The following is a 25,982-nucleotide window of genomic DNA, read 5'->3' as shown; positions in this document are numbered from 1 at the left end:
TATATAAATATGAATACTTTACAAAGTTAGGATCATACTCTGTACTGCTGGGTGATTTGATTTATTCAATCTATGATATATTTCAAAATTTTCTGTTATTAAACATTCTTTGAAAACATAACGTGTAGTAGCATTCCATCCCTTGACTTCTGCCTTAGTACTATCACTTACAAATCAGGTCTCACCTTTCTTTCCCCAGAGGGCAGGTGTGGGGCCCCCATGACCCTACCACCCCGAGCCCTGCCCAGCATCAGGAAGCCAGGCAGCCAGGTACTCAGGTCAAAGAGACAACACTTGCATAGACACCGGGCTGGCCATTAGTCTGGAATCCCTGGACCAGGCACCTCACCTCTGTGGCTCAGGTCACCACCCATACAAGGGTCATGGGTGGACCCAGTGGGGTAACTTCTGGGGAGGCCCTTGCACAGCACAGGGTGAGCTATCACCACCTGATGGTTCTCGCCCACTGGCCTCCTGGCCAGTCCACTGGTCCCACCTTCTCAATGCAACCAGGGAAGCACAGCAAGTGTCAAGGTCCCCCCACAACCTCGCCCCTTGTTCCACAGGGCTATGTGACCAGTCATCCCTCCTGGGGCCTCGGGCCAGCCTGCTCCCTCTCCCCACATCATCCCCAGAGCCAGCCATGCTGAGTACTTCACACACATCCTCTTCCCTCCTGGATGTCACACCAGCCCTGAGCAGCTGGCCTACTCCTGGCCTCACTGCTGCCTATCCTGACAGCTATGACTGACCACCAGTGAGAGGGACACCTAGGTTAGGAACGAGGGGCCCTGCTAGGAATACTGCAGGCAGTGGATTCCAGCCACAGGAGTGGGCCCCAGCCAACCAAAAAGGTAGAAGCCCCACCTGAAGGCAGAGACCCAGGCTGCCAGGGGTAGGGCTAGCATCCATCCCTCCATAGCAGCTGGCCTGGGGTCACTGGGGTCACTGGGGCCACGGGCCAGCAGGTTTCTCCCCTCCCTGCCAGGCTCAACCTGATCTCAACCCAAAACGAGAACCAGCCCAGCCCAGCAGTTTCTGAGTGTTGAGACTTGATCCAGGCAGAGCTACTGACAGGCGGCAGGGGAGCAGGTGCAGCCCTGGAGGAGGCCTCTGGTGACTGCTGGGGCTCAGCCTCAGCACATGAGAGATGCTGTGAGGTGGCCTGGTGAGCCAAATACCAGCGTAGGGCAAGGGACCAGCCCAGCACAAGCTACAAATTGTGGCGCCAGAGTTCGACTTCCAGGTGAGACTGGGGTAGGGAGGGGAGGTAGGAACCACCTCTGGCTCGTTTCTTACGTCTCCCCAGCACCAAGCATAGGCCTGGCAAAAGAAGGGCCTGGGCACTCTGCAGTAGTACATTGTGACTACTGGTTCAGCAAATGAGTAACATGGGAATGGGTCACTAAGACTCATTACGGGTACCCACTAGGCTCAAGACAAGCAGGCGTGAGGGCAGGAATGTAGCCTGGCTAACCCAACTCACCTACCTGGCAGCAGGAGAGACAGGAGACAAAGGTACTTGTGCACCAACTCTGACCTCTGCTGCCCTGCAGTGGTCCCACAAGGACATGCTTCTGGGACAGCCTGGGGAGGACGGAAGCAGCAGCAGGGGAGGTGCTCTGGTGTCTCACAGCTGGACGGCCCAGTCAGAGCTGCAACTTCCAAAAACACCTGGGACCTGGCTGGCAGGCAGCAGTACAAGAACTAGGATTTATTTTACAAGAAGCTTCCGGGAGCCACACTGGTGGGCCCAGGAGAGGCCCTGGCAGCAAAGGCCTGGAAAAGGCCACACACAGCCGTCCAGGGTGGGGAGAGTGGCACCTGTGCCAGCTCCCAGGCCCATGGCCACGCTTGGGAAAGAGCCCAGAGCAAGCCCAGGCCGTGCCTGCAGAGGAGCTGCCCACGCTGACCCCGAGGAAGGGCCATGACACAAACCCTGCTTGTTGCACATGGGACACTCTCAGGCGCTGGTCCCCCGGGGCTGACAGCTCCTGGATACACAGTGGCAGCGCAGAGAAAGCACCCGTCACACGTACTCCCCACAGTTGGAGATGATCACCTTCTGCTTTGGCTTCCCGTCCTTGCTGCCCTGGGCCTTTGTGGGAGGAACAGAAGAGGAGGAACAATCAGGGGAGGCAGGGTGGAGGGGAAGGAGCATCTCAGGGATACCCACCCCGCCCCCCACTCCCAGCCTGAGCAGAAGCTGCCGGGGTCCCTCCCTCCCTCCAGGCCACAGAGTGCCTCGCTAGCTCTCCCGCAGGGCTGTGCACCAAGGGCCGGGGTGGCCACCACCTCAATCTGCCACAAGACATCTAGGCCTTCTGTGACCTCCCCAAACACCACGTGCCTGCCATCCAGCCAATCCGTCTTGTCACACGTCAGGAAGAACTGGGAGCCACTCGTGTTTGGGCTGGAGTCGGCCACGGAGAGCAGGCCTGGGGGAGAGAACAAACACGTCAGCTCCCTCCGCCCTGGCTCCTTCAGTTAGGCAGGCTCAGACTCTGGGACACACAGACCATGCGAATGCCTTGTCTTCTACTCCTTCGATAGTCAATGAAATAGTGAACAGGGTTGTTTCAATCATTTTATACTGGTTTGTCCTTTCATTCATTCATTCAACAAATACTTATTGTCTACGTTGCACCTAGGCCCCTGCTGAGCCCTGGGGACACTGGTCCCAGCCACGGTGGAGCTCACAGTCTAGTGGGAAAGAGTCACTCAAATTCAAGGTTGGTTTAACATCCCAAAACCAATCAATGTAATACACTATATCAATAGAACAAAGGACAAAAACCACATAATCATCTCAATAGATATGGAAAAGGCATTTACAAAATCTAACACCTTTTCATTATAAAAACACTCAACAAAGGCCAGCCCCATGGCCGAGTGGTAAAAAGTTCCACAGCGTCCCAGGTTCTTGGGTTCAGATCCTGGGCATGGACCTATTCCACTCATCAGCCATGCTGTGGAGGCATCCCACATACAAAGTGAAGGAACACTGGCACAGATGTTAGCTCAGGGCTAATCTTCCTCAAGCAAAAGAAGAGGAAGATTGCCAACAGATGTTAGCTCAAGGCGAATCTTCACCAAAAAAAAAAAAAAAAAGAAAAATAACACTCAACAAACTAGAATAGGAGGGAACTGATAAAAGACATCTACAAAAACCACATGGTGTTTTCGCTCTAAGATCAGGAATAAGACAAAGATGTCTGCCCTCACCACTTCTATTCGACATTGGACTAGAGGTTCTAGCCATAGCAATTAGGCAAAAAAATGAAATGAAAGGCATCAAATTGGAAAGGAAAATGTAGAGCTATCTCTATTTGCAGATGACATGATCTTGAATATAGAAAATCCTAAGGAATACACTAGAAACTATTAGAACTAAAAAACAAGTTCAGCAAGGTTGCAGGATACAAGATCAATATACAAAAATCAACTGTATTTCTATACGCTAATAATGAACAATCTGAAAATGAAATCAAGCAAACAGTTTCATTTATAATAGCATCAAAAAGAATAAGATACATAATTAGGAATAAATTCAAAAGAAGTATAAAACTTACACTCTTATAACTATAAAACATTACTGAAAGAAATTAAAGAAGACCTAAACAAATGGAAAGACATCCTATGTTCATGGATTGAAAGATTTAATATTGCTAAGATGGGAACACTTCCCAAACTGATCTACAGATTCAGTGCAATCTCTATCAAAATCTCAGCCAGGTTTTTTGCATAAATTGACAAGGTTATCCTAAAATTCCTATGGAAATGCTAGAGACCCAGAACAGCCAAAACAATCTTGAAAAAGGAGAACAAATTGGAGCACTCGCACTTCTTGAATTCTAAATTTACTATGGAGCTACAGAATATAAGACAGTGTGGAACTGACAAAGAACAGATATATAGCTCAATGAAATAGAATAGAAAGTCCAGAAACAAACCCTTACATTTATGGTCAATTGATTTTCAACAAGGATGCCAAGACAATTAAACAGGAAAAGAATAGCCTTTTCAACAAACAGTACTAGGAAAACTGGATACCACATGCAAAAGAATGAAGTTGGACCCCTTCTTTCACACTATACACAAAAATTAACTCAAAATGGACCTAAGACCTACATGTAAAAGCTAAAGCCATAAAACTCTTAGAAGAAAATACAGGAGTAAACCTTCATGACCTTAAGTTAGGCAAAACCTTCTTAAATACAACACCAAAAGTACCGTGCCAAAAGAAAAAAGGAAATTGGACTTCATCAAAATTAAAAACTTTTATGCTTCAAAGGACATCATAAAGAAAGTGAAAAGACAACCCACAGAATGAGAGAAAATACTTGCATAGCAAATATCTGATAAGGGGCCTATATCTAGAATATTTAAAGAACTCTTACAATGCAATAATAAAAAGATAAATAACCCAATTAAAAAATGGGTAAAGAATCTGAATAGACATTTTTCCAAAGAAGATACACAAATGGCCAATAAGCACATGAAAAGATGCTCAACATCATTAGCCATCAGGGAAATGCAAATCAAAACCACAATGAGATATCACTTCACATCACTAGAACGGCTATAATAAAAAGGACAGGTAACAACAAGCGTTGACAAAGATGTAGAAAAATTGGAACTCTCACAGACTGCTGATGGGAATGCAAAACAGTGCAGCCACTTTGGAAAACAGTCTGGCAGTTTCTCAAAATATTAAAAATAGAGGGGCCAGCCTGGTGGCACAGCGGTTAGGTGCGCGTGTTCCACTTCGGTGCCCAGGGTTCGCAGGTTCAGATCCTGAGCGCACACTGATGCACCACTTGTCAAGCCATGCTGTGGCAGCATCCCATATAAAGTAGAGGAAGATGGGCACGGATGTTAGCCCAGGGTCAATCTTCCTCAGCAAAAAGAGGAGGATTGGCATCGGATGTTAGCTTGGGGCTGATCTTCCTCACAAAAAAAAAAAAAAAAGAAAGAAAAAAATTAAAAATAGAGTTATCATGTGCCCAAGCAATTCCAATTTTAGGTATATACCCAAGAGAAATGAAAACATATGTTCACACAAAAGCTTGTACATGAATCTTCACAGCAGCATTGTTCATAATAGCCAAAAATAGAAACAATCCAAATGTCCATCAACTTATGAATGGATAAACAAATTGTGGTATTTCCATACAGTGGAATATTAATTAGCAATAAAAAAGAATTAAGTACTGATATATGCTATATCATAGATGAAACTTCTTGAAACATTATGCTAAGTGAAAGAAGCCAGTCACAAAAGTCTACATGTTACATGATTCTATTTATATGAAATGTTCAGAATAGGCAAATTCATAGAGACAGAAAGTAAATTTGCGTTTGCCTAGTGGGGGATGAGGGGATAGGGAGTGGGGTTTCTTTTTGGGGTGATGAAAATTATCTGTGGTGATGATTGCATAACTCTGTGTATACATTAAAAACCACTGAAATGTATACTTTAAATAGGTGAACTGAACGGTATGTGAATTATATTCCAATAAAGCTGTTAAAAAAATAATTACGCTACAAAATAACAAAGGCTAGTGGCACAGACATTTGCTCAACAAATGGGAGCACAAGAGACAGTCACCCGAGACACACTGGTGACAGGAGACATGAAAGCTTTCTAGAGGAAGTGATGTCTGAGTTTAGTGTAAAAGGCCCAGGTTTGGCAGGGCTGAGGGGGTGCAGCAGGAGGAGCTGCAGCCCATCTGCGGCAATGAGAAAGCCCACTCTTCACGGCTGGGCCTCTAGATCATGCGCTCCCTTTGGATGGGGACTGTGTCCCATTCCAGTCTCAATGCCAGAGTCCATCAGGGTGTCTGACACATAACAGATCTGACCTGTGAATATGTTTTTTTTTTTTTTGTGAGGAAGATCAGCCCTGAGCTAACATCTAATGCCAATCTTCCTCTTTTTGCTGAAGAAGACTGGCCCTGAGCTAACATCCGTGCCCATCTCCCTCTACTTTATATGGGACGCCACCACAGCATGGCTCGACAAAGCAGTGCGGCGGTGCGCGCCCGGGATCCGAACTGGCGAACCCCAGGCTGCCGCAGTGGAGCACGCACACTTAACCGTGCACCACCGGGCCGGCCCCATGACCTGTGACTATGTTTTAAATATTTAAATATTCAACTATTTATTGTTTGTTTACTATGTGCCAGATGCTGTTTCAGAAAAAACCGGTGAACAAGAAAAACTGAGTCCTGCCCTCACGAGGCTGACATTCTCAGAAGGGAGACAAAAAATAAATAAGTAGAAGAATAAATTTATAATAGTTTCAGATAATAAGCATATGAAGAAAAATAAAGCTGACTAGAAGAAGAGTGAGATGACAGGCATGCCCATTTTAAAGGCAGGCCTCTCGGATAAGGTGACACTTGCGTGACACCTGAAGGAAGTGAGGGGTGATCCCTGTGGATATTGGAGGAAAAATGCTCCAGGAGAGGAAGTGGTATCTGCTGAGGCCCTGAGGGGAAGTCAGCTCTGGGTGTCTGAGGAACAGTAAGACTGCCGCAAGGATGCAAGGGGCAAGGAGCAGCACACTCAGTGAGCTTGGGGAGGTGCAAGGCCCCAGGCCAGTCAGCTCTGCAGGACTAGATTCTACACTCCATGTGGCCATGGGAGGGCTATCAGCAGGAGAATGGTGTGATTGGATTTATGTTTTAAAAGGATGGCTCTGACTACCTCTCAAAGATCAGACTACGAGAGAGAAGAGGCAAGAGCAGAAACAAGGGGGTCAGCTTGGTGGTGGTGGAGGAAGGGTGAAGAGTGGCTCCACCAAGAGGTGATTTGAAGACATGATCTGTCGTATGGGTGACGGAGGAGATGAGGATGAGTCCTAAGTTTCTGACCAAGTTGCTAGGTGGATGGTGGTGTCATGACTGAAACACGGAAGACGGGGAGGAAGAGTTCAGGGGAGAAGAGGAAGAGATGCTCAGGCATGTGGAGCGTGAGACACCCGTGGGACGTCCAGGGAAGAGGACAGGGAGAGACCGGCATGCAGACCTCAACGTGGGCAGGGTTAATTCAGGAGATGAGATGCGAAGCCCTGGGATGGGATGGATTCTAAAGAGGGTAATGCTGCCCCCTCGAGGCTATTTGGAAACTTCAAGGTATGTGTTTGGTTGTCAGTAATACTGGGGTGCTACTGGCATTAGTGGGAAGGAGCAGCAACTCTAGATGTCCTGCAATGTCCCTCCTAAGGCAGAATTATTCTAACTCCTCCTAGACTCTATGCCCTGACAAACATTCATGCAGATGACAAAAATCTGTTCATAATGATGTGAGTCTAGACCCTAACTCTACTTGACATATAAATCCAAAGACTTATGTTCTTGCATTGAGTTCATCCAGAAATAGACCTACCACATAAACTGAAGAAACATTTAATTTCTTTTTGCTCAGAATTTTACCAAGAGATTTTCACTGCTTCAGAAAATCATCTTGATTTTCATTGTTTCAGAAAATCACCTTACTGTGACTCTGCCAACACGATACACCTGTGTCAGTCCACACCCCTAACAACAGCTCCAGGCAGAAGGGCACACGTTTAAATAGTTCACATAACATAGTTGTGTCCAAGCATCTAAATAATGAAATGCATATTATTTTATTACACATTACTTTCTTTTATATTATAATTATAGCATAGTACTAGGTTTTTTAAATTTTGTGTTGGAAGGATATATTAGCTATGGCTTTCATTTCAGCTTAGTAAAGTATTAGTTCTAAGAGGTGGGCCCTGGGCTAATAGGTTCAGAGCCATTAAGTAAAGAGCGAGGTCAGAGAGGAAAGAAAATCAACGGTTGAGCTTGGGTCCCTCCAACAACTTAGAGGCAGCAGCAGGAGGAGACAGGAAAGGAGACTGAGGAGGAAGAGCCAATGAGGAACAACGAAAACAGCAGAGGGAGGTGTCCGCCAGCCATGCAAAGCAGGGACTCAAGAAGAGCATGACTCAGTATCAAACGCTGCTGAGAGCTGGAAAAGAGGCCGAGGTTTGACCGCTGGCGAGATGGAAGCTGTTGGCATCTTTGACAAGAGCAAGGTGAGGTGGGGAAGAAAGTCTCACTGGAGGGGCTGAGGGAAGAAACAGAGGCGATGAGTCTACATTAACTCTTAAGAAGTTTTGCTAAAAAGGGACCAATGAATTGGAGTGGCAGCTGGAGGGGGAACATGGGGTCAGCCTTTATTTTTTTAAAGGCTGGCAGTGTTGCAGCATGCTTGTACGCCGACGGGAGCGAGGGTCAGCACAGAGGGAAATGGAGGATGCAGGAGAGGAGGCAACGGAACTAGTGTCCGAGTGGGGGGCTGGCCTCAGACGGGAGCCGAGAGCGAGTGCACCACCGCAACAGGAAGGAAGCAGACGAGGCAGTGAGAACGACGCAGGCAGGGTAGCAGATGGGGGAAGACAAAGTCCTCTTCTGCTTCTATTGCTCAGTGAAATAAGAAACACGATCATCAGCCGAGAGGGCGAAAGTATGGGGGCAATGGCTAGAAGTCTGAAGAGTGAAGAAAAGGAGTGTTTTCTTCTCAGACTCTGGATGAGAATCAACTGCAATCTGAGAAGACTGCTGGGCTACGCTCAAGGCGCCCTTTAGACCTCCGCCACTCAACTCGAAGGGGACCAGGTAGCACAGGCGTGTGCCTTTCTCCAGGAGACAGAGAGTTTTGTTCTAGGTGAGGAGGAGAGGGCAAGAGGAGGCAGTGAGGCTGGAAGGCAAAAAGGAGGGAGGCATCCAGTGACGGGCCGTGGGATGGGAGCAAGGCAAACAACAGGGTGGAGGTGGGGTCGGGATGCATGGACGGTGACCATGTGAGAAGAATATGATGCATTCCAACTATCAAAACCTCAGAGAGGACGTTATTGTGACAATGATGAAATCTGAGCATGCATTATACATTAGATTATAGTATTCTATCAGTGTTCATTTTCTGATTTTCATAATTACATTGTGGGAATATTAAAAATGCCCTTGTTCTTAGGAAATGACACGCTGAAGTATTTAGTGGCTAAGGTACATGAGATCTCCAACTTACACTCAAATGGTTCCCTCAAATATACATTGTCTATAAATATATACAGAATGACTAGAATAGTGGGGAACGATGGTCACCAATGTAAACAACTGGTGAATCTGGGTAAAAGGCACATAAAGGTTTATGAGAGTTCCTTGTTCTATTCTTGCAACTTTTCTGTAAGCTTGAAATTACATAAAATAACAAGTTATAAGAACACCAATAACAACTGTAGCAGCAGAATCAGGCTACCATGCCTCTTCCTCTTAAAAGGAGGCAAATATGAACTTGCATAAGCCAAAATAAAAAACAAAGAAAAACATTAGAAGCATAAAGCTCTAGCCAGGCTGAGCGCTTCTCCTCTGTTCACAAGTCTCCTCCAGACCCCCGAGCCCTCAGCCGGAACCACAGCCCCTCGTTCCACCTCGCATAGCCATCCTGCCCCAGCCTGGCCCCACTTGTCACACTCACTCGTCGGTCCCACCTGGTCCCGTGTGTTTGAGGACAAAGTTTTCGTCATCAAACTTCTTCCCGTAGATGGACTTGCCCCCGGTGCCGTTGTGGTTCGTGAAATCGCCGCCCTGGCACATGAACTGGGGGATGATGCGGTGGAAGCTGCTCCCCTTGAAGCCAAAGCCCTTCTCGTGGGTGCACAGGCAACGGAAGTTCTCTGGGGACAAGACAGGAAAACGTGCTTAGGTCGAAAAACAAAACAAAACCTCCCTCTAACTAGACTCTGAAAACCATGTTATATTTGTCTAATGTTTATATTTTCATTTTAAACCTCTGATATTGACATCTTGAAGGACTACAGAGGATTCTGGTTAAAGAAGGAGCAATGAAAACATGCATTCTAGTTCTGCTCCACACTAGATTGGTGGTAAAGTGATTTTTTAAAAGAAAAACCAAACAGGATCTTAGAAGAAAACACCGGGGCAAATCTTTGTGACTTTGAATTTAGCAATAGTTTCTTAAATATGACACCAAAAGCATGGGTAACAAAAGAAAAAACAGATAAATTAAATTTCATCAAAATCAAAAACTTTTGTGCATCAAAGGACACTCAGAGTGAAAAGGCAACCCACACAATGGGGGAAAATATTTACAAATCATATATTTGATAAGGGTTTAATATCTAGAATATATAATGAACTCCTACAACTCAAAAACAAAAACAACCCAGATAATAAATGGGCAAAAGACTTGAATAGACATTTCTCTAAAGAAAATATACAAGTGGCCCATAAGCACATGAAAAGATGCTCAACATCATTAGTCAGCAGGAAAATGCAAATCAAAACTAGTGAGATCCCACTTCACATCTACTAGCACGGCTATAATAAACAGAAAAAAACAAGTGTTGGCGAGGATATGGAGAAACTGGAGCCCTCATACATTGCTGGTGGGAATGTAAAATGGTAGAAAAGAGTTTGGCAGTTCCTCAAAAAGTTAAACATAGAATTACCATATGACCCAGCATTTCTAATCTTAGGTATACAGCTAAAAGAACTGAAAACAGGGATTTAAACACATATTTGTACATGAATGTTCATAGCAGCAGTATTCACAATAGCCAGTAGGTGGAAATAACACACAAGTGTCTACCAACAAATGAGTGGATTAACAAAATATGGACTATCCATACAATGGAATATTATTCAGCCATAAAAATGAATGAAGCATTGATACACACGTGCTACAACATATATGACCCTTGAAAACGTGATGCTAAGTGAAATAAGCCAGACACAAAAGGACAACTATTGTATGATTCCATTTATACGAAATATCTAGAATATGCAAATCCAGGGAGACAGAAAGTAGATTAGAGATTACTAGGGGCTGGGGGGAGAGGAGAATGGTGAGTTACTGTTTAATGGATAGAGTTTATGTTTGGGGTGATGAAAAAATTTTGAAAACAGATGGTGGTGATGGTTGTACAATATTGTGAATGCAATTAATGCCACAGAACTGTACGCTTAAAAATGGATAAAATGACAAAAGAAAAAAAATAGGAGAGAGAGAGAGAAGAAACAACAGCAACAAAAAATTTCTGAAAGCTAGAAAACAAACAGATGAAACATAACTGATAGAGCAGACCTAAGAAAGCTGAATCTTATTGCCTGTAAAGCCAAGAAGCAACTCGATTTATGTTGCAGAAACACCAGAATCTCACATACAAGGGTGAAAGCAGATCTAAAAACAGTTAAGTCTGGTTGAAAGCCTGTTTAAGAAAGTAGCTAACCCCCAGACCCTCTCCCTTCCCCCACCCTGGCTGGAGGTCCACTCTCTGGTAGGTTAAAGCAGAGGGTCTCTGGACTGGGACGCACTACACATAGCTGAGGGCTGAGGTACCGTAATGACAAATGAAGACTAAGTACAAGTTTATATACTGCCCATCTCCCCACACCAAGATGGCAAACAGTTGGAGACTCGAGTCTCCTCTGGGGACTCTGCTCTATCCAAGAGAATGTAACTCAGGGATATCGACATCCAGGATCCAACAGAGAGAAAATCACCCTACAGTGGAAGCATCAGTCAGCAAGCCTTACCAGTGCCCAGGGAGTTTCCAAGCAAATTTTTAGGGCCCCATTCTTAAATATGAGGAAGGCAACTGATGTGAAAAGCAAAGACCAAAACAAACAAACAGACCCAAACAAACGAAACCAAAACATCCCAGGAAAAAGCAACTTGAAACAAACTGTATAGGAAAAAGAAACTTTAGTAATACCCCCAGATCAAATGATATTACATCCATGAAATAAGCACAGGGAGCTATAAAAAAGAACATCTAGAAAGGTTCAGAAAGAGAGAAGAGAGAAATCAGAAGAGACAAAAGCAAAGAAATATGCAAGGAAATTTTCTCAAACCAAAAGATAAGACTGTCCTGATTGATGGATGTGGTACGCAGAATAACGGCTCCCCAAAGATGTCCATGCCCCAATCCCTGGGGCCTGAGAACATGTCATGCTGTACACGGCAAAAGCTCCTTTGCAGGTGTGATTAAGGTTATGGATGTTGAGACGGGGAGAGCAGCCTGGATCATCCAGGTGGGCCTACGATAATCACAAGCCCATAACCAAGAACCTTTCCCAGCTGAAGTCAGAAAGAGAGGGCTAGAGAGAAGCGATGGAAGAGGAGGCGGAGAGATTCAAAACGTGAGAGGGACTGGATCTCCCATTGCTGACTTGGAAGACAGAGGAAGGAGGCCACCAGCCTCCAGGGCTGGGCACAGCCCTCAGCTGACAGTCAGCAAGGAAATGGGTACCTCAGTCTACAGATGCAGGAAACTGAATTCTGCCAACAATCTGACTGTCCCCGGAAACAGATCCTCCCCTAGAGCTTCCAGTAAGGAACACAGCAACTGGCCACCATCTTCATTAGCCTGGTGAGACCCGTGTCAGACTTCTGGCCTACAGAACAGGAAGATAATGAATTTGTGCTCTCATAAGCTGCTAAGTTTGTGGTAATTTGTTACAGCAGCAAGAGAAAACTAACAGGGGCCCGCCGACTATCCAGCACGATGGATGGAAGGAGATCTACCCCAAAGGCACACTGTTTCAGAACACAGGACAAAGAGACCCTCCAAGCTTCTAGACCAGGTTATCTAACAGCTATTAAGCACTTGGACAGTGTAACTGAGGAACTAAATTTGAATTTTATTTAATTTAAATTAATTTACATTTAAATAGTCACATGTGGCTAGTGGCTACCCTATTGGACAGCTTAGCTCTAGACAGAAAAAAAAGAGGTTTTGTACAAAGGACCAAAAATCAGAATGACAGACTTCTCTAGAATTCTACACCCAAATTTTTGTCAATCAAGTGGGAAGGTAGATATTTTCAGACATTAGTCTCAAAATACTTACCTCCCAAGCTCTTTTCTCCAGAAGCTACAGAGGTATGTCCTCTACTAAAACGAGGGAATAAACCAAAAGGGAAGACAACAGAGGTTCCAACATCAGAGGTGAAAATAGGAGACCCCAGAACAATACCTGTGCAGTGGGCTGGGAATGCAACCAGTCCAGGGTGGAGGAGGTCAGAAGGCTCCAAGGAGGAACTTCCACAAGAAAGTGAAATTGACAGAATTTCTGGTGTGTTTGGACATGATGAGAGATTTACACAGGCAGGAGAATTTGGGAGAGAATCAGGAATAAATGCATAGGAGACTAAGCAAATGTGAAAACAAGACAATCACGAATTCCAGGGAAAACAAAACACTATTGTGAAAGGAAGTTATCATAGCATGATGCTTACATAGTTAAAATAACCTGTGACCTAACCAAAATTATTGAAACTATATAAGAAAAAAGAAGGGTCTAGAAAAGTGATTCAAAAAACTAATAATTCCTTATCGTCTGAGGTGGGAAGCCAATGGATAATGTCTAAAATCAAAAACCCAGGAAGTGGCAACATAAATCTATTACCTACCAATATGGAGGTAAAAACCAAGAGACTCAGCTAAGAGTTGAAATCGGCTGCCTCTGAGGAGTAGCAGATGGTGTTGGTGGTGGGGCAGGGTGGGAGGACAGCCCCAGGGGATTGCTGTTTTTCAAAACAAACTTTGTGAAATTGACTTTTTAAATTATATATATACATTTTTTTTTGTGAGGAAGATCAGCCCTGAGCTAATATCCGTGCCAATCCTCCTCTTTTTGCTGAGGAAGACCTGCTCTGAGCTAACATCCATTGCCAATCCTCCTTCTCTTTTTTCCCCAAAGCCCCAGTAGACAGTTGCATGTCACAGTTGCACATCCTTCTAGTTGTTGTATGTGGGACGCGGCCTCAGCATGGCCGGAGAAGCGGTGCGTCGGTGCGTGCCCGGGATCCGAACCCGGGCCACCAGTAGCGGAGCGCGTGCACTTAACCGCTAAGCCACGGGGCCGGCCTGAAATTATATTTCTATATAATAAATTTTAGATTAAAAAAAGATTAAATAGAAGTCAGTATTTAACAACCTAGAAAGAATATTCAAGAAACCATTAGTTAATAGCAGTTACTTCTAGAGAGTAAGGCTGGATATGGAGAGAGGAAAAAGACTTAAGTTTTCAAGTTATTGCCTTCAATATGGTTGGAATTTATGTGTATGGTATTTTTTTTTTTTAACCATGAATACTTGTTTACTTGTATTAAAAACAAAAAGCTATTATTAAAAAATAGTAAACCAGCACTTACAAAGCTTCAAAAATCCCTGCTCTGACTCATCTGTTACTAGATCCCAGGATCTGAGATGCTGCAAATCAACTCAGGTCAGAAACAGTGTCAAGGGCACAAGAACTGAGGCACTGAGGACCTTGGGAAGGCTCACAGCACAGCCAGCCACCAGCTTCCTGGCCGTCCTGTCTGGAGCCATGCTCACCTGCTGTCATGGGAACGACGTCTGAACGCAGGAGCATCTGGATGTGGCCGGCTGGCTTGTTCCCAATCTTGATGTCCATGTACTCCTGAGGATTCGACTGGGCCTTTTTTGCAGTGGGCTCTCCCTGGGCGCAGAAGAAACTGCTAGGTTAGAGAGAACGCCCTGACACCCTGAGTAGGAGAGCGAGTCTTCTTCTGAATACACCCCCAAACCCAGCTGTAGGGAGCAGGCTGGAGCGAGGTGCTGACAGGGAAGGCCTTGGGCCCTTACGGCGCTGCAGAAGGCAGGGGCCACGGCCACAGCACCCAGCAGGACATCTAGCGACAGGAGACCTCAGCACTATCTACTTGAGCCCCACCTCGCAATCATGTTATCTCATCACACCTGCCCACACACGTCAGCTTGTTTCACTCTGCCCTGGACTCACAGAACACTCTTCTGGCCCACAATACCCAACTCTCAGCATCTTCAAACCCCAGTTCAAGCCCACCCACCTTACTCCAGTTAAATGGACCCATAACCTTCTCTCTCTATGCCTAACCCTCCATATTCATAGACTGGCTGGAAGCAAGGGAGGCAGCCCTCTGGCTTGGGCCTAAGTGGTCAGAAGACAATGGAGGAGGTTGGGCCTCGCTTTGTGCTCCAACTGGACAAGGCTGACTAGATGATAAATAAAACATTCAATACAGACCCTCTTGTTTGTTTGACAGAGGAAACTATTGTCTTTGACCTCTTTGTAGTGTGGCTTAGTAGGTCAATGTATAGGTATTGAGCTATCAAGCCAAGTAAGGGGTTGTTAAACAGATATGGCTCCTGCCCTTGAGGAATTGGCTATTCTGTGGGGGAGGGATGGACACAAATGTGAGAGGTACACAGATCCTAGAGCTAAACAGCCTTGGTTCAAATTTCAGCTCCACCACTTATAAGCTGCGTAGTGTTTGACAAGTTATTTGACCTCATCATGTCCCCATTTCATCACCTAGAATTGGGGATAATAATAGGACCTATCTCATAGGATTATCAATAGGATTAAATATTTATAAAGCACTTAGAACAGTGCCCAGATTAGAGTAAGCAATATCCAAACATTTGTTAAATAAATAATGTCAAAACAATGCAGTAAATGCTAGGATAGAAGGGTACCACAGAAGCCCAGTGGTCATGGAAGCCCAGAAGGGACACTTACCTCACTCAGTTGGAGGGTTCGGAAAAGTTTCCTGTAGAAGGTAGCAACCGAGCTCAGCTATGGAAGGTGAGTAGGAGTTAGCCAGATAAAATAAGTTGGAAAGGGCATTTTAGACAAAGGAACTACTTATGCAAAAACACGGAGATTTATAGGTAACTACAAACTCTTGTTTCTTACTACATAAAATGGGGATACAATGTAGAGAGATGAGCAGGGTCAGAACATGGAGAGCCCATCTCCCTTGATGGACCCTGGACTCAATCCTATAGACGAGGGGATCCCTAGAATGCTTGAGGAGAGCCATATTGTCACATCTATGCTTTAGAAAGCTACCCCTGGCGGCTCAGGACAGAAGGGAGCAGGCCTGGGGCAGCGAGACCAGTTAGGAAGCTACTATCATTATTCACAAGAGAGATGACAGAGGCTAAGCCAAGGCAACATGGCAGGAACAAACCGGAGAGGAGAGATTCAGGAAGACTTAAAAGATAAAATTAGCAGGATATGGCAATGCATTAGGTATGAATTATAATGAGGAGTCTAAGATGACACTGAGGTTTCTGGTTTGGGTGATGATGTGGAAGACGGCAAAATTAACTAAGATCCAGCACACGGGAAGACCAGAGTGAAAGGAGAGAAGAAATACACTTGGGATATGCTTTGTTTATTTATGGTGACTGTGGGACAGTCAGGCAGAAATATGTGAAACTCGGGAGAGAGAAATATGTGAAACTCGGGATCAGGAAATCACCAGAACATTTAGTGATTATGATCCTCAGACAGGGGACAAAAGTGGCTGAAACTGCACAAGGACAGTGTGGAGAGAGGAGCTGAGGGCTAAGGAAGGAGCTTAGAGAAACACCACTGTTCAAAGCGTGGAGAGAGGAGGAGGAGCCTCTGAATGATCCCCAGAAGCAATGTTAGGATGGTGTATCGAGAAGCAGGAGAAAGTGCCGAGGCAGGGAGAGCCTTATACTGGTACAGACTGAGGGGAAGGGGCCTCCCTGGAGTCAGGGCAGGAATAGGAAGACAGTGAGCCTGGTGCCAAAGTCTTCAGTGAGGGAGCAGGAAAGATCAGGAGGATGGCGGATGCCAGTGATGAGGGACACTCACCGGCCTTTCTCATCTCAGACATCTCACTCATTCACTGGCAACACAAATACCCGAGCACACACACGATACTTCTCACCTAGAGCCCTACAAGGACGAGAAACCCAAAGCTTGTTCCTTCAACTCACCCAACACCACCACCCACATCAGAAGTGCCCTGGGTGGAAAGCGCCAGCCTCTCCTCTGGAAGCACAGCCTTCAATCTCACCTTCTGACTTTCCACTTTGGGAGGCTCTGACCCTTTTTCTTCTTTATTCTCTTCAAGAGTCTTCCCAGAAAACTTCTTCAACAAGTCATCATCTGACCAACTGAAGGGAAAGAATCAAACAAACGTTAAGAAAGTCAAGCTATCAGCCAACTGCTATTTAGCTATGTCCAGTTCTTCACTGCTTGGGTCAGCAAAGCGGACACACTACGTGGCTCTCATGCAGGCAGAGATTACCTCTTAGGAACTCCCAGGCCAAGGAAAGTTGTCACTGGGAAATGTCAGGCCTTCAAGTCCAGCTCTCAGCAGAAGCAGATGAGAATAAGGAGGAGGGACAAGGCCGAGCCAAAAGGGAAGCCCCAGCCGTTGTCAAGGCTGGAAAAGCACAGTCTACGTCCACCTCCAAAAGCAAGACTTTCATGAGGACAATGCCTCTAGCTCTGCAAAGAATCTCGAACTCTTCATTTCCATGAAGGTGCTGCACTCTCTTCTCCACTATAAACCACTCTACTCATGTATATACTACTACCACAGACAGGAATGAAAATGTAACAGAGGCCAGAGCCGAGGAGATGATGGGGAATCCACGGTTGCCCCCACTCACCTGGTCTGGAAGAGCCTTCCTTAATCCTCATTGGTTTGGCCCAATTGACAAGAATTGTCCACCCAAAGAGCTCAGATTCATTCTGAAAAGATAGCAATACAATGAGCTGCTTAAACCTTTTTAGGTTAAAAGAACACCTGATAGCTTTCCATTTACTTCTAAGAAGTCTAAGACTCGCTCATGATTAATTCTAATTTGGGAGCCTGAAGCCCCTGAAGGCAAGCTAAGCACAAAGCTAACCATAAAAAGCCCCTGAGCCACCATACACTTCCTTTCTCTCAACACTAACAAACAGGAAGGTCTGGGCTGGCATGATCTTTGGATTTGAGTTCAGGACTCTGAAATTACACTGGTAAATGCAGTTACCAAGTACCTGAGTCTACGTTGAAAAGCCAAGATCAGCACTGAATTGGAGAAAAATGGTATTGCTGGCTATTGAGGGACACGTTTGATGAAAGAGTAACAGAGAACCTGGAATGAAGTGTAGGAATACTGCATTATCCAAGAATAACTGATGCTAGGAAAAAGTAAGTAGACAGACCTTTATAAAAGGTTTGTTTTGGGCCTTTTCATGAAAACTAAAAAAATGTATGAGAAAAGATTTCTTAATTTAATAAGATTTAGGTTATAATTACAGCTACGCCCTTGTTCTTAGAAACAAAAATGAATAAGGTACTAGTCTTATTTCCAACAATTAAAAAAAAATTGAATGACAGCATGAAATGACATCCTTATTTCATAATTAGTCATGAAGACTGATCATAAAGATTAAAAAAAGGGCAAAAACATTTCAGGGTTTTGTGGTAGGCAAAATAATGGGTCCCTTAAAGATGTCCACATCGTACTCTCCAGAACCTGTGAATGTGCTATATTACACGGCAAGGAGGAATTAAGGTTGCAAGTCGGCTGACCTTAAAAGAAAGATATTATCCTGGATTACTCAGATGGGCCCAATGTAATCACAAAGATCCTCTAAATGTGAAGAGAGGCAGAAGAGTAAGTTTCAGAGTGATCCAGCACGAGACAGACTTGCCCAGCCAGTCAAGAGTTAAGGAATGTGGTCAATCTCTAGAAGCTGGAAAAGGCAAAGAAAATAGATTCTCTCCTCAAGAGCATCCAGAAGGAATGCGGCCCTGCCAACGCCCTGATTTTAGCTGAGACCACAGAACTGTAAGATAATACATTTGTGTTGTTTTAACAAATTTGTGGTAATTTGTTATAGCAGCAACAGGAATTCAAATCATTTTCTTTCAAAGCACCCAACCTGTCATAATCCTTGTAGGTTTTCCCTTCCTCAGTTGTTAACTGGTTTTACTTTCTGAGAGCCTCACTTTTCAATGGCTCAAAAGAGCCTCACTTTTTGACTAGAGCCAACTATGGCAGTTTTCCATAAAACTCTCACACACTTCATGAAACCCTGCCTCTTATTCGAGATTCACAATTGTACCTTGCAATTAACTTACACTCTATTTGCAGTATACTGCCCCAGACTAGAGGTTGGCAAACTTTCTGTAAAGGTCTAGATAGTAAATATTTTAGGCTTTGCATGCCACATATGTCTCTGCTGCATATTCTTCTTTTTTTTCACCACCTTTAAAAGTACAAAAACCATTTAGCTCATAGCCATACAAAATCAAGCTGCAGGATGGACTTGGCCTATGGACTGTATTTTTGTGTGTGTGTGAGGAAGATCAGCCCTGAGCTAACATCTGTCGCCAATCCTCCTCTTTTTGCTGAGGAAGACTGGCCCTGGGCTAACATCTTTGCCCATCTTCCTCCACTTTATATGGGACGCCGCCACAGCATGGCTTGACAAGTGGTGCATTGCTGCGCACCCAGGATCCGAACACGGGCTGCCGCAGCAGAGCGCGCACACTTAACCACTACACCACCAGGCCAGCCCCCTGGTCTATGGACTGTAGATTGCTAACCCATGCTGTAGATAGAAAACAGTCAGGGAGAGATTGGCCAACAAAGATGGTGGTATTTACGCCAATGTTAAATGGGGAAGATTTCTGAATAAGAATGAATTTTATAAGTAGACAGTTCATAGTGAATACCTGCAAAGAATGACAACTTTTGCTTCCTATGTAACTTTGAAACTGTGGAAACTGGAAACACAACACTTGCATGAAGGTCCTGTTTACTTTAAAGTAGCACCAAATAACAGCTTTAGTAAAAAGCAAAGATTTTTGGGCCGGCCCAGTGGCACAAGCAGTTAAGTGCGCGTGCTCCACTGTGGCAGCCCGGGTTCGGATCCCGGGCGCGCACCGACGTGCCGCTTGTCAAGCCATGCTGTGGCGGCATCCCATATAAAGTGGAGGAAGATGGGCATGGATGTTAGCCCAGCGCCAGTCTTCCTCAGCAAAAAGAGGAGGATTGGCAGATGTTAGCTCAGGGCTGATCTTCCTCACAACAACAACAACAAAAAAAAGCAAAGATTCTCCGCCATACCATGCTGTCGATACAAGGAAAAAGTTCATGTCTGCAGTTCAACTCTTCTTGTAGTTAGCACTCAAATAAAAACTCAGTACCACAAGCACAGGAAAAAAGACACATTTTCCCTCCCTATCTGCCAAGATTGTGTGTATTTAACAAACAGCATGTACTAATGGCTTGTTAGAGCTGGTCCTATAAGGATGTGTGCTCATGTTACAGAGACAGAGAATACACACAGGAACCAGGAACTAGCAATGCCAGGCCAGAGGGCTGAGGGCTCTGCAGGATCTGTCTGCCACATTCTGACTAAATGAGAGGAACTTTGAACCAGGCCTAGTGGGCCTTCCTTCAACCAGAACTTCCTATCTCTTGGCAACTGTCACCACCAAACCACTGTAGGGGGTTAATAGCATCCCCCAAAATTTCATGTTCACTCAAGCCTCAGAATGTGACTCTACTTAGAAATAGAGTCTTTGCAGATGTAATTAGTTAACATGATGTCATACTGGATTAGTCATTAAAAACAATGACTAGTGTCCTTATAGGAAGAGAAAATAGAGAGACACATGCAGGGAAGAAGGCCATATGAAGATGGGGGCAGAAACTGGAGTGATAGAGTTACAAGCCAAGGAATGCCAAGGATTGCCAGGAATCACCAGAAGCTAGGAAGGGAAGGATTCTTCTCTGGAGGGAGCACGGCTCTGTTAATACCCTGATTTCAGACTTCCAGCCTCCAAAGCTGTGAGAATAAATTTCCATTATTTTAAGCCACCAAGTTTGTGGTAACTTGTTATGGCAGCCCCAGGAAACTACTATATCCACCAAAACGGAGAGCAGCACCTTTTGTGAGCAATGACAACTGCAACACCAGTCAAATACTAAACAGGGAAAATTTCTTACCTCTGTCAACTCAAATTCAACAAAAGCAAATCCTCGGTGCTTTTCTACAATAGCAGAAATGGGTAGTTAATTTGTGGGCAATAGGAGGAAACATGCCACATAAATGCCATTTGAAAAGTGAAAATCTAATTTTTAGGCTTTTCTTGGTTTAGTCAACAATGCTTCCAGAAATATTCAAGTCATTTTGTTTATTTTAAATAAACATAGCTGGAAAGTGAACTAAATTTTTAAACTTTGTAGCATCCAATTCGACCACTACAGAATTGAAGCCTTAAGTTACTTTCCAAGCATTTTGATAACCTTTGCTTACGAGACTTATACAAAGTAGAAAAAGTTATTGATCTATCAATTGTTCATTCCAATTAAGCATAACTGTATACAGAGCACTAACCTCATACTGAGTTAGGTGACCACTAAAGAAGGGAGTACAGCACTTGTCCTCAGCAAATAATTTTTTTAGCTGGTGAAGAGCAATAGGTATTACTAATTTAAAGAACTCAGGCTCAGAGTCAGCCCGGTGGCTCAGTGGTTAAGTTCACGTGCCCTGCTTTGGCAGCCCGGGGTTCTCAGGTTCACATCCTGGGGGTGGACCGACGTACCGCTCATCAAACCATGCTGTGGAGGCATCCCATATACAAATTAGAGGAAGATGGGCACAGATGTTAGCTCAGGACCAATCTTCCTCAGCTAAAAGAGAAAGACTGGCAATGGACATTAGCTCATGGCCAAGCTTCCTCACAAAAGAAAAAAAAAAAAGAACTCAGGCTCAACAACAAAAAACAAACAACCCAATTAAAAAATAGGCAAAGGTGGCTGGCCCCATGGCTTAGCAGTTAAGTGCGCGTGCTCCGCTATTGGCGGCCTGGGTTCGGATCCCGGGCGCACACCAACGCACCGCTTCTCCGGCCATGCTGAGGCCGTGTCCCACATACAGCAACTAGAAGGATGTGCAACTATGATGTACAACTCTCTACTGGGGCTTTGGGGAAAAAAAGGAGGAGGACTGACAATAGATGTTAGCTCAGAGCCAGTCTTCCTCAGCAAAAAGAGGAGGATTAGCATGGATGTTAGCTCAGGGCTGATCTTCCTCACAAAAAATAAAATTAAAAAAATGGGCAGGGCCGGCCCCATGGCTTAGCGGTTAAGTGCGCGCGCTCCGCTGCTGGCGGCCGGGGTTCGGATCCCGGGCGCGCACCTACATACCACTTCTCCCGCCATGCTGAGGCTGCATCCCACATACAGCAACTAGAAGGATGTGCAGCTATGACATACAACTATCCACTGGGGCTTTGGGGGGAAAAAATAAATAAATAAAATCTTAAAAAAAAAAAAAATGGGCAAAGGATCTGAACCTTTTTCCAAAGAAGATATACAGATAGCTAACAGGCACATGAAACAATGTTCAACATCGCCAATTATCAGGGAGATGCAAATCAAAACTACAATGCGATAGGGGGCCAGCCCGGTGGCTAGTGGTTAAGTTCTGGTGCTCTGCTTTGGTGGCCCAGGGTTTACAGGTTTGGATCCTGGGCGTGGACCTACACACTGCTCATCAAGGCATGCTGTGGAGGTGTCCTATATACAAAATAGGGGAAGACTGGCAAGGATGTTAGCTCAGGGCCAATCTTCCTCACCAGGAAAAAGGAAAACTACAATGAGATATCACCTCATACCCGTCAAAACGGCTATGATTAACATGACAAGAAATAAGTGTTGGAGAGTATGTAAAGAAAAGGGAACCCTCATACACTACTGGTGGGAATGCAAACTGCTGCAGCCACTATGGAAAACAGTATGGAGATTCCTCAAAAACTTAAGAATAGAACTACCATATGATCCAGCTATTCCACTGCTGGGTATTTATCCAAAGAATACAAAAACACTAATTTGAAAAGATATATGTACCCCTATGTTCACTGCAGCATTATTCACAATAGCCGAGACTTGGAAACAACCTGAGTGCCCATCAATGGATGAAAGGATAAAGAAGATGTGGTATATATATATATATACACATACACACAATAGAATACTACTCGGCCATAAAACAGATGAAATCTTGCCATTTGTGACAACATGGAGGGCCCTTGAGAGTATTACACTAAGTGAAATAAGTCAGATGGAGAGAGTCAAATACCATATGATTTCACTCATGAGTGGAAAATAAAAATAACAACAAACACATAGACACAGAGAGTAGACTGGTGGTTACCAGACGGTAAGCGGGGAAGGAGGAAGGCAAAAGGGGTAACAGGGCACATGTGTACAGTGACAGATGGCAATTAGACTTTGGGTGGTGAACATGATGTCATCTACACAGAAATCGAAACATAAACATGCACACCTGAAATTTACATAATGTTGTAAACCAATGTTATCTCAAGAAAAAAATAAAACCGTGCAATTTAGAACTAAGGAAAAAAAAAACTCAGGGGTAGAAGGGCCCCAAAAAGCCATTCTTACTGTTTTATTTAATAATTGAAAAACTGAAGGCTTAGAGAGTTTAAGCCACAAAGTTAGTGGCAGAGCTAGGTCTAAAACTCCTATCTTAGAAAATAACAACCAAGTAGAAATAGAAATGTGCCCTGTAACTGTGAAACCAGTTGAAGGCAAACTCACCCAGAAGAGCAGAGGCCAAGGCTCCTCAGTCAAGGCTGAACTTCCCTGCTGCTCTCTGCTATTTAAAGCACAGCTGTCGGGCCGGCCCCGTGGCTTAGCGGTTAGGTGCTCGCACTCCGCTGCTGGCGACCCGGGTTCGGATCCCGGGCGCGCACCAACACACCACTTCTCTGGCCATGCTGAGGCCGCGTCCCACATACAGCAACTAGAAAGATGTGCAGCTATGACATACAACTATCTACTGGGGCTTTGGGGGAAAAAATAAATAAATAAAATTATTAAAGCACAGCTGCCAAGAAGGTAGGTCTGGTTGGCAGGTGTGGTGGGGTATAGCTACCCAGCAGGTGGCATGGAACAACAGCCAGACCTTTCAAGATTTTTCTAAGACTATCTTCCTACTGATTCTTACTATACGGTTTAAATACTAAATGATCAGAAATCAAAGCCCCCAAATGGTTCCAATGTGGAGAAAGCCTCTCCTTAAACCCAACAAACTGGCAATCTCTGTAAATTTCAGCCCATAGCCACATCACCATCCTGGCCTTGTCCTCAGAACATTCCTTTTCCATCACCAACATCACAGTCATGTTTACCTAGAGAGACATCCTCCTGAACTTCATTACATTTCAACTACACACGAAATGCACATGACTTATTTTTTCTCAAGTTCTTTTCCTGGCATTAGGAATCTGAACATGAGAGACACTGAAAGGACTCACCTGTTTCATAATCCAGTAGAATCTGAATATCTGTGATGTCTCCAAAAGGAATAAAAGCAGCATGAAGAACTTCGTCGTGCACTTCCTCTGCCAGCCCACCTGCGAAGACAAGCACCTTCTGAACCAGTGTCCTCCACACTCTTGGTACAGCTGCTGCAACACTGTTAGCAAGACAGCCACAGGGAGGGGAAGGAAGGATCCTTACAGTCTTTTGGGTACACAAAATGACACTCCTCTCTCCATCCCTCTTCAGATCTACATCTAGCCCCTGCTTACTGTAACAGCTTCACTGCCTCCAGTTTCTCTCTCTCCTCTATGCAGTCACTAGAATGATTCCATCATTCTACACCTGCTTACATCACTGCCCTGCTAATATGCTCCAAAAGCTCACCAATGCCCATGGAGTCCAAATTCCTCAGCATGGCACATGAGACCGTCATAACCTGAGTCCCGCCCACCTCTCTAGCCTCCTTTCTCCTTGCTTCCCCCACGCAAACTACGTGCCCCCAGGTGCTGGACTACTTCACCCTTCTGGGCTTTTGCTCTTGCAGCTCTCCATTCAGGCAGCAGCCTTGTTCCCACCTTGGCTGCCTGCCTAACTCCTGATTTTTCAAACCCAGCTCTGGCCTCAGCGCCTCGGGGCAGTCTGCCCTCACCTTTCCGGATGGAGTAGTCATTCCCCGAAACCCACAGTCCAATTCTCCTCAACAACGTCGTCATACAACCGCCATCACAGTGCTCACTAACCCGCGCAGTGAGGCTGTTTCCAAAGTGCCCCGGCTATTGTGGGAATTCCTTCATCTAAGGGGCGAGGGCTGCGCAATTTATGCAATGAATGGGCATGAGAGTTTGGGATGCGGTCTGAGGTCACAACACCACGTCTCACCACCTCTCTGGGTCCAGGGTCAGAGGGGAAATGGCTGTGGACAGCGCTAGGACCAGCAAAGCCGTCAGGTCGCGGGCGCTGTTCACAGGCTGAGGGGGTAAAGCCCCGTACGAGACCCGGCCCGGGCCGCTTCACCCCGCCCCAAACCTCCACTCAATCGACGCCTCGTTTGCGAAGACCCCCGCGTCGCCCCCGCGCAGCCTCACCCCCGTACAGCACCCTCTCGGCGGCAGCCATCTTGCCCCGGCTCTTCCGCCGGAAGCCGCGCCCGGGCCCGCCCCCTGGCCGGCCGGCGCAGATGCTGCCCGCACCGCCCAGGTCCCGCGGAGCGTGACTTGGAGGGGCAGTCAGGCGTTAATAGAAAACACAAATACAGTACACGGTCGCGTTAACCGCGGACGTCAGGAAACAGGGGAATCTACTTATAGTTTTATATCTAAACTGAGCCTTTAGATCAGTTACTTAGGGTGAGACCAGACCTTAAGGAAAAGGGGGAGCCTGCCAAGAGGCAAGAACCGGGCAACACTCCAGGGAAAGGGACCACCTGGCTAAGGCCCCGAGGACGGACAGCCTGCCAAGTTTCGAGGAAGGGAAAAAGGAAGTGCTGCTGGAGGACAGGGAGGGCAAGTCGACTGGCTGACCTTGGCCAGATTATGGTCGTTTTCAGGACTAAAGGGACACAAAATCTTTAGGACTTAAGCACTTGTTTGCTATTGTCACTCAGATCTATCTCCTGAGCCTTTTCCCACTGCCAGAGGAAACCTCAGCTGCAGAATCTGGGCAACTGGATCTTCTGACCTGCTTGCAGGATAAATTGACAATAGTAGACAGAGGGAACTGACAAACCCCAACCAACACAGTGCAAGAAGGGAGGGGCCAGGCTCCACATCTCTCACCATATATCCTTGGGACACATG

General features: G+C 45.4%; 1 protein-coding gene across 9 annotated transcripts; it reads right to left on the bottom strand.

Annotated features, from left to right (window-relative positions):
• Positions 1 to 45: 45 nt before the first annotated feature.
• On the bottom strand, positions 46 to 25,320 carry LOC101403134 (peptidyl-prolyl cis-trans isomerase E-like). Of its 9 annotated transcripts, XM_087446218.1 has the most exons (12): positions 25,272 to 25,320; positions 24,180 to 24,278; positions 23,461 to 23,665; positions 20,842 to 20,885; positions 17,503 to 17,584; positions 16,902 to 17,001; positions 16,697 to 16,780; positions 15,587 to 15,643; positions 14,401 to 14,524; positions 9,527 to 9,712; positions 2,351 to 2,438; positions 46 to 2,098 (listed from the first exon to the last, which is right to left on the bottom strand). In XM_087446218.1, exons 9-12 carry the CDS (start codon positions 14,477 to 14,479, stop codon positions 2,059 to 2,061), a joined length of 393 nt encoding a protein of 130 aa, XP_087302344.1. In that variant the 5' UTR covers positions 14,480 to 14,524; positions 15,587 to 15,643; positions 16,697 to 16,780; positions 16,902 to 17,001; positions 17,503 to 17,584; positions 20,842 to 20,885; positions 23,461 to 23,665; positions 24,180 to 24,278; positions 25,272 to 25,320; the 3' UTR covers positions 46 to 2,058. The 9 variants fall into 9 exon arrangements, with proteins under 9 accessions (XP_087302344.1, XP_087302345.1, XP_087302341.1 ...); XM_087446219.1 differs by lacking the exon at positions 20,842 to 20,885; XM_087446215.1 differs by lacking the exon at positions 23,461 to 23,665.
• Positions 25,321 to 25,982: the final 662 nt, after the last annotated feature.

The sequence above is a fragment of the Ceratotherium simum genome, chromosome 22, assembly GCF_057802395.1.
Source record: "Ceratotherium simum simum isolate JZ-2026a chromosome 22, ASM5780239v1, whole genome shotgun sequence".
Lineage (NCBI taxonomy): Eukaryota > Metazoa > Chordata > Mammalia > Perissodactyla > Rhinocerotidae > Ceratotherium > Ceratotherium simum.
This window is presented reverse-complemented; position numbering and strand designations above follow the sequence as displayed.